Source organism: Formica exsecta, unplaced genomic scaffold, assembly GCF_003651465.1.
Source record: "Formica exsecta isolate Colony F162 unplaced genomic scaffold, ASM365146v1 scaffold599, whole genome shotgun sequence".
NCBI classification, from domain to species: Eukaryota; Metazoa; Arthropoda; class Insecta; order Hymenoptera; family Formicidae; genus Formica; species Formica exsecta.
Window position 1 is genome coordinate 717245 of NW_021853269.1, and position 15624 is coordinate 732868.

Sequence of the window (15624 nt, forward strand, 5' to 3'; positions counted from 1 at the left end):
ATATATTTCTTTTTTCTAAAATAATTAAGTAATTTCTTGCATTACTAAAAAGTTTTTGATTAGTTAAGAAATAAATATTTCCAACATATTTTTACATGATAATTATTTCTCCTTGTTTGCACTAATGTAGTTGTTCCATTATTTTCACAGTAATTACGTGATAGTGTGATGACAAATGGGATTTGCGCATATTGTCGTACTTTTGCTTTTTCGTCTGTTTCTGATAAAAGAAGATAATATAGCATGACATTTCAGTGGGAATATAATTACATAGATCTGAATGTTACGCTCCCTGAATTACGGACACGCGGAAGCGAGATAATATCTTGCCGGAATAAATTATAACATCGTGCAATATATATTAATCACGGAGGAGACCGTCGCTCGTCGTGACAAACGCGAGATGAACGAAGATGATTGACTCGAGGTGGGAGGAGCGTCCCTCTCATTCCGCAGATTCCGCATCATCTCGGAGAAAGACGTCTCGGAAGAGAGAGATCAGTTTCATGCAACTAACCGTCGTGTACGCATCTAAATAGAGTCTGTTCCGCATTCTCTCGTGGAGGGAACCGGAAACCGGTTTCAGGGGACGCGCTCGTCCAAGAAGAGCGAGGGACACGATACACGATGGGTCATCCATCGGGGATCGGGCAATGGACATCGTCCATGATCCTACTACTCATTGCGACTCGCGCGTCTTCGACGAGACAGCCGCATATCATTTTTATCCTGGCGGACGATTTGGCAAGTTGTCTTTCTCGAAGTTTGAAGATAAATTCTATTCGGTCGAAAAAGTTTGAAGAAAAAATTATCGAGTAAAAATGCTAACAATAAGTAAAGATAAGATACGAATGCTTTGCGATAAGACAACTTTTGTTTAGTGCATCTTTTTTATGGGTTGCTATTTTACAATAGAGATAAAAAATAGTAGTTTAGATAAAGGCTGAAGAAAAAAATCTGGTAAAAACACGTTCGACATTAATAAAGTCAAATAATCAAGTATGTATCTATTTAATTGTATACTGTGAGTTTATATTAAACAGATGAAATATTTTATTCTGTAATATTTTGTACTTCTGTTAAAGTATAAAAACTTGTCAAGAGGAATTTTTTTATATACAAAATCTCCAGATACACATTTATCTGTATTTCGTAAATATAAAGTGCTCTTCGAAATTTTTATCAATCTCAATCAATTTATGCATCAAAAGTATAAATTATAAAAAAATAATACCCTGTGAAAAAAATTTTGATGAATTATCATAAATTTATCACGTTAGAAAAGATAAGATATAAGTGAAGAATGTTAGGTCAAACGTTAAATCAAAATTGAAACGAATTATTTTAAGATTCTGTCAAAAGAATGAGAGAGAGAGAGAGAGAGAGAGAGAAAGAGAGGGGAAAGATAGAAAAAAGATTGCATTTGGATTTATTCTTATTCTTATTAGGGGTGGAATGATGTCGGCTTTCATGGTTCCGGTCAAATTCCAACGCCGAATATCGATGCTCTGGCATATTCCGGGTTACTGCTCGATAGATATTATGTCACACCAATCTGCACACCGTCCAGAAGTGCTCTTATGACCGGCAAATATCCCATTCACACCGGAATGCAGCATGGCGTAAGTGCTGGCGCATCTTACTTTATTAAGTGTTTTTTTTTTACTAAGAGAATGTAATAAAAAACGAAGAAAAACGTGGACGAATGTCCTCGTTGCATAAAAAAAAAACAGGCATTTCTGAAATAAAATTATTTAACGCGTTATGTGACCAAGTTCAATTGTTTAAAAAATTTGTATTTCCTTTAAATATTACTTATCAAAATTGTCACAATTGACTGATTTATTAGTTTCTTCGAGCTGCTCTTACACCTGTCAATGAATAAATGCAATTGAGAGCTATCAGTTGGCGGAAATGTTATTGTTGTTCTGCTTGCAGCGGTGTACAAAAGGGATATTATGCTCCCTTGCACTTCTGCCGCGTTGACCTGGATAGTTCAATTGGAAATTATCATATCTAGTGATACAGAGAAAGAGAGAGGGACATTGTGTCAATTTATTCGCATACACTATGTATGCGAAAACGTATACAAAGCAAACAAAAGATCGCATGAATGATCGCATCATGAAAAATTTTAACGTATCTCTTCTACTATTACACAATTAATAGCATTAAATGAATAATGTTTTTTTCGCAGTTTTTTGACTCGTATTAAGATAAATCAGGGATATCCTTTTTGACAGTTTAAAAATTTTGTAGAATTTTAAAACGTGAGATTAAATGTACTTTATAGTAACAATTTAATTAAGATAGTAATAAAGTGCTAATTTTTCGAAAAATAGTAGACTTTTACTAAAGCCAACGACATTCGGATTCCATGAATAATTCAGGTTCTTAAAGGCGCGGAGCCTAGGGGATTGCCACTTCACGAGAAGATTCTGCCGGAATATTTGCGAGAGCTCGGCTACAGCACACATATTGTCGGCAAATGGCACTTAGGATTTTACAAAAAGGAGTACACTCCGACTTACAGGGGATTCGACACCCACACCGGATATTGGACAGGCCATCACGATTATTACGATCACACAGCTGTTGAAAATGTGAGCGAGCATACAAATAGATATGACTTAATTCAATGCGATAAAAATGACATAAAATTAACGTTAAAATGATTCGATCATTTTGACGTTTATTCATTCAACATGAAATGTTCGTTTATTGTGTGTGTAATATGAGAACATTAAATAGAAAAATATTAAATGAATTAAATACAAAAAATATAGAAAAAATGTGAAAATATTTGCTTTTTTAATTTTGGAAGAAACAAGATTGTTTAAATTTGAAACATTTAAATTAATATGTCCTATTTTGCAATTAATTTTTTTTTTCACGAAAATGTTATATTATATTAAAAGCGTTATACAAAAAATTATTTTATAACTGCTACATGAATAAAAAATTGTGTTATATTTGTTATAGACAATGAAAATATGATCTGAAAATTTTGTGCAGCCTTATTGGGGTTTGGACATAAGGCGGGGTATGGAACCGGCATGGGATCTTCACGGTGAATATTCCACGGATATTTTTACGAAGGAAGCAGTGAGACTGATTGACAATCACAATTCTAGCCGGCCGATGTTTTTGTATCTTGCTCATGCGGCCGTGCATTCCGGAAACCCGTATAATCCGCTTCCAGCGCCGGACGAAGAAGTCGCTAAATTCAAAAATATCTTCGATTATAATCGAAGACGTTTCGCAGGTAAAATTTGACAAGTGTGTGTGAGCGGTTAAACAAAATTAAAATTAGAACATATAATTATTATTGACTGAATTAAGAGAATTAATTGAGATATCGATTCTTAAGAAATAACTCGGAAAATTACAAATTATTAATGAGAAGATAGTCGGTCTAATAACTTTGAAATTATAGCTATGCTGAGTAAACTGGACCAATCGGTAGGCCAAGTGGTTGAGGCTCTACATAAAAACGGCATGTTACGAGATAGTATAATCGTCTTTTCGTCGGACAACGGTGGGCCTGCCGCTGGATTTAATTTAAACGCAGCATCTAATTGGCCGCTGAGAGGCGTCAAAAATACTCTTTGGGAAGGTAATCTTATTCGAGTACGATACTATTATGTATAGCTATATGTCAGATAATAATAAACATTTTTTAACGCGATTAAGATTTCTTGATTGACGAGCAAAAGTATTTATTAGCTTATGTTAGTAAGAAAATATCTTTGCTATTGGTTTTTAACAAATTACGATTGCTACAAAAATTTTCTTAATTACATCCTATTTATTATAATTATATAATTTTATTAGTGCTCGCAATTTTCAGAACGTGAACTATTAATAACTATTTATGAAACTCAAAAATTATAATAAAAACATCTTGTTTTATAACATGGTACTTTTTGGCGGATTAGCACTTTATTAGCTTATTAATTAAATCAGCATATTGTGAGAGAAGGGACATAATCGAAAAAAAGTTTAACAAATTTTTAATGCAACATTTATAAATAAATAAATTTTTTTGTAACTTACGATCAAATCAGGTGGCGTCAGGGGTACAGGATTAATATGGTCACCCAGATTAGTGCGCCCTGGCCGAGTGAGCAGACAGATGATCCATATTACTGATTGGCTGCCGACACTCATAACAGCTGCTGGTGGCAATGCATTGAATTTAACTTCGATCGACGGTATGAATTTGTGGAATGCGCTTAGCGAGGATACCGAGTCGCCGCGAGCAAATATTCTTCACAACATCGACGATATTTATGGTGTGTCTGCTATTACGGTTGGTGACTGGAAACTCATTCAGGGTAAGTGAATTTCAAGAATAAAGAATTCTATACTTCTAACTTTAAAATACCATAAAAAAACATTTTTTTAAATTATTTTTTTCTTCTCCCTTAAATTTATTATAGAAAGTAATAAATACCGTAAATTCGACTCAGTTTGATTTCTCATAGGATCCACTTATAAGGGAGCATGGGATGGATGGTACGGCCCATCCGGCAGGGAATGGATTTACGATGCAGATGGTGTGATTAGCAGCACGGCGGGACGCGCTGTCACCAGTGTGGGGTTGAGTGTTACCACGGAAATTATCTGGTTCCTGCGCGAAAACGCGATGATTAAGTGCCCGCCAAAAAATGACAGTCTACCGATCTGCAAACCGTTAGAAGAGCCGTGTCTCTTCAACGTCTACCAGGATCCTTGCGAGGATAATAATCTTGTCAAACAGTGAGTGAAATATTACTCCGTCAAAATTCTATGTTAATTCTAAAATTTTATTCTATTTTAATCTGCAAAAATATGCTCGCATCTAATTATATCTTGTTTTGCGTGTCGTCAAAGATTCCCCACGATCGTCAGAAAGCTACAGGAAGAGCTGAAGAAGATCAATAACACCGCGATTTTGCCTGGAAATCTTCCATGGGATAGTAAAGCCGATCCGAATCTGTGGGATCATACTTGGAATAATTTCGGAGATTATATTAATAACGTTATGATGAGTGCTCCAGCTTGATTGATTATAGTAATGATAAATTAATTTTATGTTTTTTCCCCGCTAAGTGATGAATAATATAATCCTTACAAGGATTATATATATACTTGAAAATATTGCCTACGTTATAATTTAGATCTTTTTTTATTCAAGAAATATTATTATGTTACAAAGAAATCTATAAAATTATAAAGATATAATCTTTTTTTACCTTTTATATATATATATATATATATCAATAATAAAGAAATGTATATCTTAGATTATAGTCTCAGATTATAGAATAACTCCTTAATATTAAATTAGAAGCGTTATTTTATTTATAACAATTGCATGAATTTTTAATTTTATGTTATTGCTCAATTTTTTAATGTTATTTTACACCAGCGCACGATTCTAATGCATTTAGCAAAAAAATTCACGTATGACTTTATAGACGAATAAATTAAAGTATAAAATGTCTCATGTAAGAAGATTTATTTACTATTATTATTCGTTTTTTAAGTCACCATTGAATAATTATAATATTTTAAAATGAGATAGATTTTAATTCCTCTGTGGATTATCGTTTTTGCATCATTTCCTGATATCGATGTACGGTACTAAATCCATAATCTTGGCGCACCTAAAATGCCAAAGTTTAAATGTATGTTATTTTAATATCAATTAAAAAATTATTTACATTATTATAAATTTTTCAATAGTAAATATCTCGTTCCTTAAGTATGATATAGATAATTACTATTCAAGGAAAAGATAAAATAAAGAGAGAAATAGAAAAAGAAATCGGGTTGCGATTCTCCACTTCAAATTTACGTTTCTTGTTTACCTGCAAAGAGAAGGGACCCATTCGAGTCCGCTCGAGCAGATTTCTTCTTTGTTGCAAATGCATTTGCACAAGTTTTCGTTCCAAACCATTTGGCGTTCTTCGTTGCACTTCCTTCTGTTCTTACATTCGCACGCGCAATTATTCTCCGAATATACCTGGTGAGTGTTGCAATGACTCTGCTTTACGCTGCATTGACATCTGAAATATATTATATTTGTTAACAACGGACGTACAAAAAATGCTATATTAATTCTGGTAACGCGATTTGCGTTTTACGCGACAATCTTCCTTGTTCAAAGACGCCTCTGTTTCTTTAGCCTCTTTGGCCGAATTTATCATAGAATGAAATGGTCGGATAGTTATGGTCGGAATTATATGGAATGTTTGTCGTATTCAAACAAAGAAAATATAGGCGACATAAAAGGCGAACTTACTTGCACTTGACGTGCTCTTCGACTAATACGTGATAACATTCGCTCGAGTTATAGCCATCCATTCTTACGACGATCCTTTTGACATCTGTTTGAACCGGCATGCATAATTTATTGTGGGGACAAAACCCGCTGCATCTTTTTACGGGAGCGTAATTTGGATAAAAGATGTAGCCTGGTTGTGGTATTAATTTCACCAAGGTACGTCTCGGTACACATATCACCTCTTTCATCTGGTAATTCAGTTGCATGCGTCTTCCTGCGCATCCTATTAACAAATTTTTGCAGGATTTGTTCCTAAATTAAACTATTAATCACTTGAGAGATAATTGTAAGTAAAGTAAAGTCGCTCTCTTATCTGTTTAATAAATTTTTAAAGTATGTTGGGTTATATTGAAATAGACAGGAGGGGTCAATGATTATCAATCCACTAATGACATTCATAATAGCTTCACTAATAACGAATAAATTTTGCGTATTGACTTTTTCCATTAGTAACTATTCCTTTTTTCATGGCAAATAGCAATTAAAATTTTTTTTTTCCATGTGTTCGTTGCCGATGTACAGAAAAATCTTATTTGTTTTAAACAGAATTGTTTTAAACAGAATCGGCGACGAAATATTATATGTGAAAGAACATAGTGTACGCGTCTCTAACGCGAAGTATTTAGGCCCGAAGCCAAAAGTCAAATAACATTGATTATTGCCAAAAGCCAAAAGTTTTAAGTCTTGCTTAAGGTCTAAATAACATTGGTGCAACCGAGCTTTAAAGAAATAAAATCGATCGATAAGAAAGTGATGATCGATGCTATTTACAATAGAAAAAAATAAATAGAATTTATTTCGTTATCGGATTTTCCGAGTAAATAGCATATCTCTATATATGCTATGTAAAAAAATAATCTGCATAAGTCAAGCAGAGAAGACTCTCCACATCGGATTTCATGCAGATGCAATATTGATCGTATAAATTACGCAACATATGTGTGTCTTGTACTCACTCTATTTTAACATTTAAAGTTCAGTTTTTTTTTTCGAGAGAATGCAACGAATAAAAAATAACGTTGATAAAAACAGATGTACATCAGAAATTTGTATAAAAATAAATTTTAATTTGTTTATCTGTGAAAGAAGCTCCCGATTAATACCTATCACTTCTCCGTCGTGAGTACGTAGATCATCGTTTTTATACCACATAGCCTCAGTGATGTGAATCCAAGTAATTGTTAAAGCACAAATTATCATGAGAGATTTCATGATTTGCTTTTGATACACGGAGCACGATAAACCAAAATCGCTCGTACTGACACGACACGTCGTTAGATATAATATGAGTGTATGAACTTTTTTCCTCCTTTATTTATAGCGGCTGGAGAATGTGCGGTTTTTAACTTGGCCGCAAAATGTTCAACTAAGACGAGGAAGGAAATCGCTGTACGAAATATTGCGAATATTTCACGTCACGATTATATTTCGCGAACAAGATAATACTTGATTTATTACTTATATACAGTGATGAAACGCGTCTAATAAGCTTAAAACTCGCGTTTAAATTGTCAATTTTGATCATCAACCTTGATCCTCAAAGATTGCAAAGAAGGAAGTCTAAAATTCCACTTTTTATATCTGAAAAAAAACCCGTAGCTCGATTTTACTTTTTTTTTTTATATCGACATAAAAAATCATGAAAACATACGTAGTGTGATCTTTGCACATTTGTGTGTAAATAATATATTTCTCATTTATTACTTAAACTATACATCATATATTCCTTGGGCCACAATCTTACGACGACATACGTACAAAGTAAAAAAAGGAAAGTATTGAAATTAGACGGAAAATATATGTTATATTGTTGGCTAGAACGTTAAGATAGGTCCTTCCCGGTGATCCAAAATATCTACAATAGAAATTATTGCGATTGAATCGGACAACTCAAGTATCATAATATATTCGCATGTATTAGGAGTGTCTCCGAAAATTTAACGGCCAAATCGTGCCAATTTTATAATATTTTTTATAGTATTTTATAATAAATATTTATGAGTGAAAATACACTGAAAAAATATATTAAACATATAGTGACACAATTCTGCAATTAAATTTTCGGACATTCTACATGTGAAATAGCAAAGATGTGCTAGTTATAATTTGTTGTTACCTTTGGCTATGCTCCACCATGGTAATGTAATGTATGTCAAAAAAGCATTCAGAGGTACGGACTGCGCTCTTTTCGTCTCTTTCCAGAAATGAAAGGTTTGGGTAAACCCTCGCATCGTCCAGAGCGGATTATACGCCCCGTCATCCAACTCTGAAAGAAAAAGAGCATTATTAATCACTATACCGTATCGAACGCTACATTTTTGATATCCTGTAATGATCGTTCAATTGACAGGACGATGAAATCGTTTGCACGGGACGGACATTCAATCGAGCGATGAAACACAGAGTAAGGTACAAGCATAAGGTGGTATTAAATGTCACATTTTCATGAAGATGTTACGAGCCATAGTGGAATGAATGAACAAATTCAAATGCGGTATGATACACAAATCGTGTGTGTGTGTGTATGTGTGTGTGTTTGTGTATAAAGATGCGTGTGCAAGTGCAAACAGAGTGACAAGTACAAGGAAATCTTTTAATTTTCGCTTTTATACTCCAAAGAATAATGATAAACTTCATTCACGCACAATATGCAAAGTATCGCATTATGCAAGTTACACATAGAAATAGATTCGCAGATATGCTGAGAGTACAAGAAAAATCCATATATACACAGTTGTTTTATATTTACTTTACAAGAAGAATCAGTAATGTTTACTATATTCCATGAAATTCTCTCGTTGTATTATTAAAAGGTAGAATTGACACATGTGTTCATATAAAGCGAACTAGATTAATTATCTACCTACTTTCGATGACTATGCTTATTAACGGTGGTGAAATATCCGTGATCGAGAATCGAATTACGAACAATTGACCGAAAGTTACTTTCTCTAAACAAGTATCTCCGGTCGTTATCCTTTCTCTTCGAAAAACCACCACCACTACCACTCTCCATCGCACCCTCATGCGCAACTCACAGCCATTGTCATTTCACCATCCCATAAACACAGTCATTAATCGCAGTCATGCTTTGGACACGTTTATACAAATAACGGATTAGTATAATGAAGATGATAATCTTTGGATTGCTTTTGTCGGGAACGGAGAACAGAGGGCTATTTTTTTTTTTTTAGATAGGGTTTGAGGGGTAGGAGATAGGAAGGAATTTACCCTGTGAGCCGGGGCGGCGCGGGAGCTCGCACCAGTAGTAGATCGCGGTGCCGTCGGGTGTGACGCGATGCGGAGGCAGGGGGTTACCCGCGAAGCTGCCCGAGAGCGCCCTTCGACGTCGTCTTCGGGGCAGGGTGGCACTCTGCCGACGCGCGGACGCGACGTCGTTGTTGGCGCTCGTCGCGTCCTGATGGTGATGGGCGTTTGCGTTTTTGTCCTTGATCTCGTCGTTCTTGTTCCTGTTGTTGTGCCCGTTGGCGTAGTCCTCGTGATCGGAACCGGCGCTTCGCAGACGACGACGTCCGTCGATCCGTCTCACCCGCAGGAGCTCGTCGTCGCTCAGCCGCCGATGCTCCTCGTCGTCGTTCTCGAGGCCGTTATGATGATTGAACAGGTGGCCGGCGCTGTACGGCCGTCGTTTCCGATTATTGTCCTCCGTCCCCACGTCGTAGCCCAGCGGCAGTTCCTCCTTGCCGTGCACCAATATCGCGCCAGAGTCTAGCTTCTGCCGGACGTTGTCGTCCGTCAGGCACCGGCCGGCCGGCAGTAAGATCTCGCTGCCCACTTCTATGTGTTGGTGTTGGTGGTTTTGCTGATGATTGTTCTGCTGGTGATTGTGGTGGAAACCTGCCGCGAGAACCACGTCGTCATTTAGACGGCGATTGTACCCGTGTCGCGATCACAAACGATCGTGCTCCCTGTCTCTTCTCGCGTTTTTCTCTCTCGTGTTTAGGCACAAAAACTTTACTTTACGGTGTACTTGAAAATTGTATCAAGATAAGAGGCAGATATTTTAGCTTTATGTTTCACACCTCAAACACAAAAAAGAAATAAAATAAATTGAAATATTTGATTGATGTTTCTGGAATATTTTTGTCGAAGCTTATCTCAAGAACACGGAACACGATGGCACTTTGGAAAGGAGCTACAGAGTTTCTACTAGTCATACAAGAGAAGCGAGAGCATCGGTCAGAGCAGAGACAAGAGGGACCGATCGTTTTTAGCGCGAACGAGCACACTCACCGTGTGTCTCGCGATAGATCGCCTCCTTGCGTATCGGCGAGTTCTCATTCCCGGATCGTTCCCGAGCGTTATGATGTCGTTGCTTGTTGTGGACGGGATGTTGTTGTTGTTGTTGCCGGGTCGGCGGCAGACGAGACGATCTTCGTCGACGAGGGGCGCAGGGACTCCTGCGTTTTCCTGGTGAGTCCCGGCCGCCCCAGCTGCTATCCTGTACATCGGCTACAAAGGAAAGAGCCGGCATGGCACGTGTCAATTATTAGAGACAACAAGAAACTCTTTCGTTCGTTAGTTTTCTCTGTCATCTTTCTCACGCGACTTCGATCGATCAAATCGGAGATTAGTGTGTGCTGGTAGTGGTGGTGGTGGTAAGTAGTGATGGTTAGAGGTGTTGGTAAAAATAGAGAGAATCTATTCTTTTCTCGGTGTATTTCTATTTCTCACGTCGTTTAGTTTGACATAACACCGTGCTATACTAATATTTAAAAAAATTGTGAATTCCGAACGTCAACTAATCTAAGGAGACGTTCAGAAAAATTCGTCGCCGTTCTAAGTAATCTAAGTATAAATTGATATTGTGTATATTCGAATAACAAAAAAAATTTCGTTATTATATGGCGCACTGAATTGTGCATACAGTTTAAACGAGAAAATAAAGAGGACGTGAATGTGGGACGTGAACTCTTTTTAACGTATGCATGCGTTTGTTTTTTCTATCGCGCTAATGCAATTATGATTTACACCTTCGAAAAGTGATTAAATCGATCAGGCTCAAGTCTATACAAAGTTGCCAGCATTAAGAAGAAAGATATTGTCGAGGGACGTCTATATACGCCCGATAACATCAAGACAATTGTGCATCACACAGATACAATGCAGGCGCATGCACAGATCGAAAGTGAATACGAACGAAATACATTGAGAAGAGAAAGATGCTAAATCCCGCGTCCATATCCCGCTGTATTATATTATAAATACATGTTGTCTAAAATTTACAATCAGTTCACTTAATAAAAAAAACTCATATTGTTCATCATTTAAAAAAATCTGAAATTGAACTGCTAAATGCGGGATATGAATGCCGCAGTCTAAGAGTGTAAAATTAAAAATCTAGTAAGTATAGCGGGGGAAGAGAAGATCTGTTTTTTGGACTTTGTGTATGTCGCGCCTCGGATAATTACCGTCTCGAACGTCACCGGCTTCAATCTCGCTGAGACCGTTCGCCATGGAATCGAGACCCTCGTTCTCCGATCTCGCCTTCGTGGCCACCATGTCCGGTTTCGTTTTCCAGCCGCCGCGCACAAAGTTGTTGAGATTCGCACTGGGATCGGAAAGTCTTCGTTGATGGCGATACATGAAGAGATCCTCGGCGTCGTCCCAGTCGGCGTCCCATAAATCAGTCGCGCAGTAACCCGGCTCCGACGTCGGCGTCTCCGCGCCGGAACCCTTCGGTTTCGTAACGGCCATCTCCGCATGCCCCTTGCCTAAACGATCATGATATTTATACATAAATTAAAATGCTTTTTATTGTGTTTTCTATTACAATTTTCTATTACATTTACATGTCATTCTTGTTATACTAATATAAAAATATTATTTTCCATCTTTCGCGCTTACACTATGCTAAATAATAAAGGTGCAAACACACCCTCGCACTGACACTTACGTTTATTTATTCGTATTGGCTTATTTATCTTTAGTTTCTAGATTTATCTAATAAGAAGACTTACTATATAGAAATTCCAATTATGAATAAAAAGAGAAGAAAAACAAGATAACGCATATGTTTTGAAAATAAAAAGAAACAATCAAGTAAAGTAATAATTAATGACTTGCGAGTTGAATAGATTGTTTGAAAACAAAAGTTGATTATTTGTTGAAATAATATAAATAATAAAAGAATAATATAAATTAAAAAAGAGTACACTAAAATTCTCGTACCACGTGGTCCCTTCATTCGCACGAATTCTATTCTTTGCGAGGCCGCGCCGGAGAAGAGGCCGAATGTCATTCGCTGCGCCATTTTGGTGCTCAGACTCGACTAAAAATAAAAACAACCACTATGTAAAATCCGATAACGCATTTTTTGATATCATCATAGGGTCATCAGCGACTCACCCTCGCGTCATAAACTTTTTTTAAAGCGTCGTATCTGATGGAACCGAGAAAGATGACACCCTGGATGGCACCCTCTCGGTCGGAAGCGACTAACTCCACGCATACCATCTCCCCGTCCCTGACTAAAATATCACAGAAAACTTCGTCAAAATTGTCCACCATGAAACATATGTGTGGGTATGTCATTTCCTCCAGATCGCCTTTGGCGTCCATACGCCGTCGACTTGGACTGGCATATACTTTCTGAGAATGTCTTCGCAGTACCTGAAAAGAATCGCGTTACGTTAATACAGGATCCTAGTTGTCGGTTACGTAGTATAAAAAATATATGAATAAGTAGTATAATAAATATATGAAATAAATGTTTAGAAAAATTTAAAAGATTATAAAATATACATGGCATTATATCAAATTCTTGAAAAGAGAAAATTGATTGAAAAATTGAAAGAAAGTATAATCGATTTGAACTATTTTGTATATTTTTGCGGTCATCAATCGCCGATTCTCACTTGCAATTCCTTGGGGCTCGTTCTCGTACAAATCGCCAAGGTGAGCGTATAGTCGAACTGATGTACGACGAGATTCAGGTACACGGTTTCTTCCCAATCGATGTCGGGATCGCCGATCGGCAGTTTTTTGCTGTCTTTACGAAATACATCGACCTCAGTCTCGAATTTGGGCAGATACCTCGACGAAGTCTTCACATGTTTTTTTCGAACAAAGAAAAGCAAATCGTCGCCGTCGATAGCATGCTCCGCTTGAAACAGGAAGTGCCGGACGAACAGATCCGTCCAGTAAGTTGTGCCTTGTAATACAACAAATCCGGAATCTGGCAAAAACAAAAAAAATTACATGTCTAGAGACGCGGATTAAATGCCAAAACTTGCCATACGAGATGCGGTTAATTTTTCAAGAACGTCGGCTAATATCAAATTCACCCTCAATCGATTCGACATTACGTGCGAAAGGGTGAATCGGAAAGAGGGAGACACAATATAATGAGGCGGGAAATATCAAGTAATCGATACTTATATGACGGCGGTTACTGATGGAGAAGAGGTCTTACTAAGATATATTTTTAATAGCATCTCTTTAATATTTTTTTTTAAAAAACTTTAATATTCATATACAAATATGTTTATATATAAAAATTGTTAATTAATTTTTTGACAAATAATAGTTAAGTATACATGTGTTTAAATCGCGATGACTTTATTTACTTATACAAATACGCTCCAAGATTTAAAAGAATTATAAATGAAATTATAATATAATAATGTATATAATGTTTTATAATTAATGAAGATAAATAATAAGTGTGCTGCACAAAAATATATTAAATAGCAAAATAATGCAAAACACAAAATGACGAAGAGAGTAAATAAAGATTTATTAACGTATTATTATTTATTATATTCATATAACAAAATAAAAATAAACAAATGACATTGTTTTTGATATGTGTGATGTTTTATAATTATAAATTTCATTATAATGCATACATATTGCAAATATTTCTTCTAATAAAATATTTAATTAAAATAATTATTAATATCTATCAATAATGAGAACAAGCGAACTGACTGATTGGCGGTTTCGTCATTGAAGCATTCAGAGAACTGCAGAATCGAAATTGTATAACATTGAATTCTCAATATTAGAAAAGTTTTTTCTATTTGCCGTATATTGTTGAAAGCGGATATTACATCTCTTTATATGCATTGTACGATGAATTTTGAAGGCCAAGGATATTTATATAAATGATTGTAATAAAACATTTAAAGCCATCTGAATATTTGAATCCATCTTCTTGTATCCGCGAAACTGTTAAGATCTATAAAAGCTAATTGTATAAATAAAACAGTAACAAAACAGAAACAGTATTAAAAATTTTTTTTAATATACCAAAAATTCTCATAAAATCTTATAAAATAATAAAACACAGTAAAAAAAAAAAAAGAAAAACCGAAATAATTCAATTTCCTCAAAACACATTCTTCAAATTCAAGCAAGATGGTCCTATTTTTCGGCAGTCATTTAACTCCATCGAAAGCGAAATATTCTCTATATAATTCGTTCGTTCGGACACCTCGAATCACCCTGCGCACATTCTCACCCCTATTTCAACGACGCGTTCACACACATACTATTCACCCCCTAAACGAGACAAACAATGCCGGCCGCACCGCTTCGGTCGCATACACACCATCCTTGAGCATCTGCCTAAGCTCCTTTGTTCTCTGGAAATTGATCTCCTCGAGTAGCTGCTCCAGCATCGTCGGGGCCCTTGTTAGGCCCGCAGACGACGAGCTGCTCGCGAGGCTTGCCATGGCTAAACTACGTGGCCTCGTCTAAGCCTTCCTTCCTGGACCGTCCCGTTCCTCTCGCGATTTGACAGCCGTCTGTGCCGTCTTCCACCTGCGTCGCTGTGTTTAACGGAGCGTCCTTGGCCCCGTCAAACCAGGAGCGGCGTACGCGACGAGCGGCCGATGGTGCCTTTCGAGGGACCGATGCGCGTTTGGAGAACCGCTCCGATGACGCGGCTACGAGATGACGGACAGACGGCGGCCGATGACGAGGAAATTTCACGTCGACTTTCCCATTTTACCAAGTTGAAAGTCACAACGATCGGAGAAAATTGCAACAATGTGACGCTTCACAGGCGAGCAAGTTGTTGGCAAGCCAACGAGGAGAGAAACGTCAAATCGGAGCTCCTCGCGCGGCGCGGCTCGGCCGCGACTGACCGTGCCGAGTGCGTTTGTCGATAATGTAACGCATGCGTGTCTCTCGTCTTGTATGTGTCATCGTTGTCAAGGCGCGATATTCGAATGACACCCGTTATACGAGCTTGACGACAATGTTGGCTAGGAGTTTGATCAAACTTTCCTAAAAAGCGCCCGATAATGCGACTAGTGTCACGTGAC

The 15624-nt window shown here is 36.9% G+C and overlaps 3 protein-coding genes across 4 annotated transcripts; 1 reads left to right on the forward strand and 2 right to left on the reverse strand.

Annotated features, from left to right (window-relative positions):
• The first annotated feature begins 468 nt into the window (after positions 1-468).
• On the forward strand, positions 469-5488 carry LOC115242453 (arylsulfatase B). The gene is made up of 8 exons (XM_029818755.1): positions 469-744; positions 1449-1622; positions 2391-2603; positions 3016-3265; positions 3437-3616; positions 4068-4337; positions 4488-4761; positions 4876-5488. The coding sequence occupies exons 1-8, from the start codon at positions 628-630 to the stop codon at positions 5045-5047; spliced, it is 1650 nt and encodes a 549-aa protein (XP_029674615.1). The 5' UTR covers positions 469-627; the 3' UTR covers positions 5048-5488.
• On the reverse strand, positions 5322-7934 carry LOC115242454 (vascular endothelial growth factor A-like). The gene is made up of 4 exons (XM_029818756.1): positions 7435-7934; positions 6290-6554; positions 5856-6053; positions 5322-5651 (listed from the first exon to the last, which is right to left on the reverse strand). Exons 1-4 carry the CDS (start codon positions 7541-7543, stop codon positions 5603-5605), a joined length of 621 nt encoding a protein of 206 aa, XP_029674616.1. The 5' UTR covers positions 7544-7934; the 3' UTR covers positions 5322-5602.
• Positions 7935-8001: 67 nt separating this feature from the next.
• Positions 8002-15473, reverse strand: LOC115242452 (uncharacterized protein KIAA0930 homolog). 2 transcript variants are annotated; one of them, XM_029818753.1, is made up of 9 exons: positions 14907-15473; positions 13210-13529; positions 12701-12964; positions 12524-12623; positions 11764-12066; positions 10586-10804; positions 9563-10189; positions 8448-8597; positions 8002-8186 (listed from the first exon to the last, which is right to left on the reverse strand). In XM_029818753.1, the coding sequence occupies exons 1-9, from the start codon at positions 15028-15030 to the stop codon at positions 8146-8148; spliced, it is 2148 nt and encodes a 715-aa protein (XP_029674613.1). In that variant the 5' UTR covers positions 15031-15473; the 3' UTR covers positions 8002-8145. The 2 variants fall into 2 exon arrangements, with proteins under 2 accessions (XP_029674613.1, XP_029674614.1); XM_029818754.1 differs by lacking the exons at positions 9563-10189; positions 10586-10804 and having other exon boundaries at positions 14907-15472.
• Positions 15474-15624: the final 151 nt, after the last annotated feature.

What these genes read in the sequence shown, in the direction of transcription:
- LOC115242452 (XM_029818753.1), bottom strand. Translation starts at nt 15,030, where the DNA reads ATGGCAAGCCTCGCGAGCAGCTCGTCGTCTGCGGGCCTAACAAGGGCC. An exon ending in TAGGCAGATGCTCAAGGATG is followed by an intron (nt 13,530 to 14,906) that starts GTGTGTATGCGA and finishes TGTTTTTGCCAG; the next exon opens with ATTCCGGATTTGTTGTATTA. An exon ending in CGAGCCCCAAGGAATTGCAA is followed by an intron (nt 12,965 to 13,209) that starts GTGAGAATCGGC and finishes GATTCTTTTCAG; the next exon opens with GTACTGCGAAGACATTCTCA.
- LOC115242454 (XM_029818756.1), bottom strand. Translation starts at nt 7,543, where the DNA reads ATGAAATCTCTCATGATAATTTGTGCTTTAACAATTACTTGGATTCAC. An exon ending in GAAGAGCACGTCAAGTGCAA is followed by an intron (nt 6,054 to 6,289) that starts GTAAGTTCGCCT and finishes AATATATTTCAG; the next exon opens with ATGTCAATGCAGCGTAAAGC. An exon ending in TGGGTCCCTTCTCTTTGCAG is followed by an intron (nt 5,652 to 5,855) that starts GTAAACAAGAAA and finishes TTGGCATTTTAG; the next exon opens with GTGCGCCAAGATTATGGATT.
- LOC115242453 (XM_029818755.1), top strand. Translation starts at nt 628, where the DNA reads ATGGGTCATCCATCGGGGATCGGGCAATGGACATCGTCCATGATCCTA. An exon ending in CAAAAATACTCTTTGGGAAG is followed by an intron (nt 3,617 to 4,067) that starts GTAATCTTATTC and finishes CGATCAAATCAG; the next exon opens with GTGGCGTCAGGGGTACAGGA. An exon ending in TGACTGGAAACTCATTCAGG is followed by an intron (nt 4,338 to 4,487) that starts GTAAGTGAATTT and finishes GATTTCTCATAG; the next exon opens with GATCCACTTATAAGGGAGCA.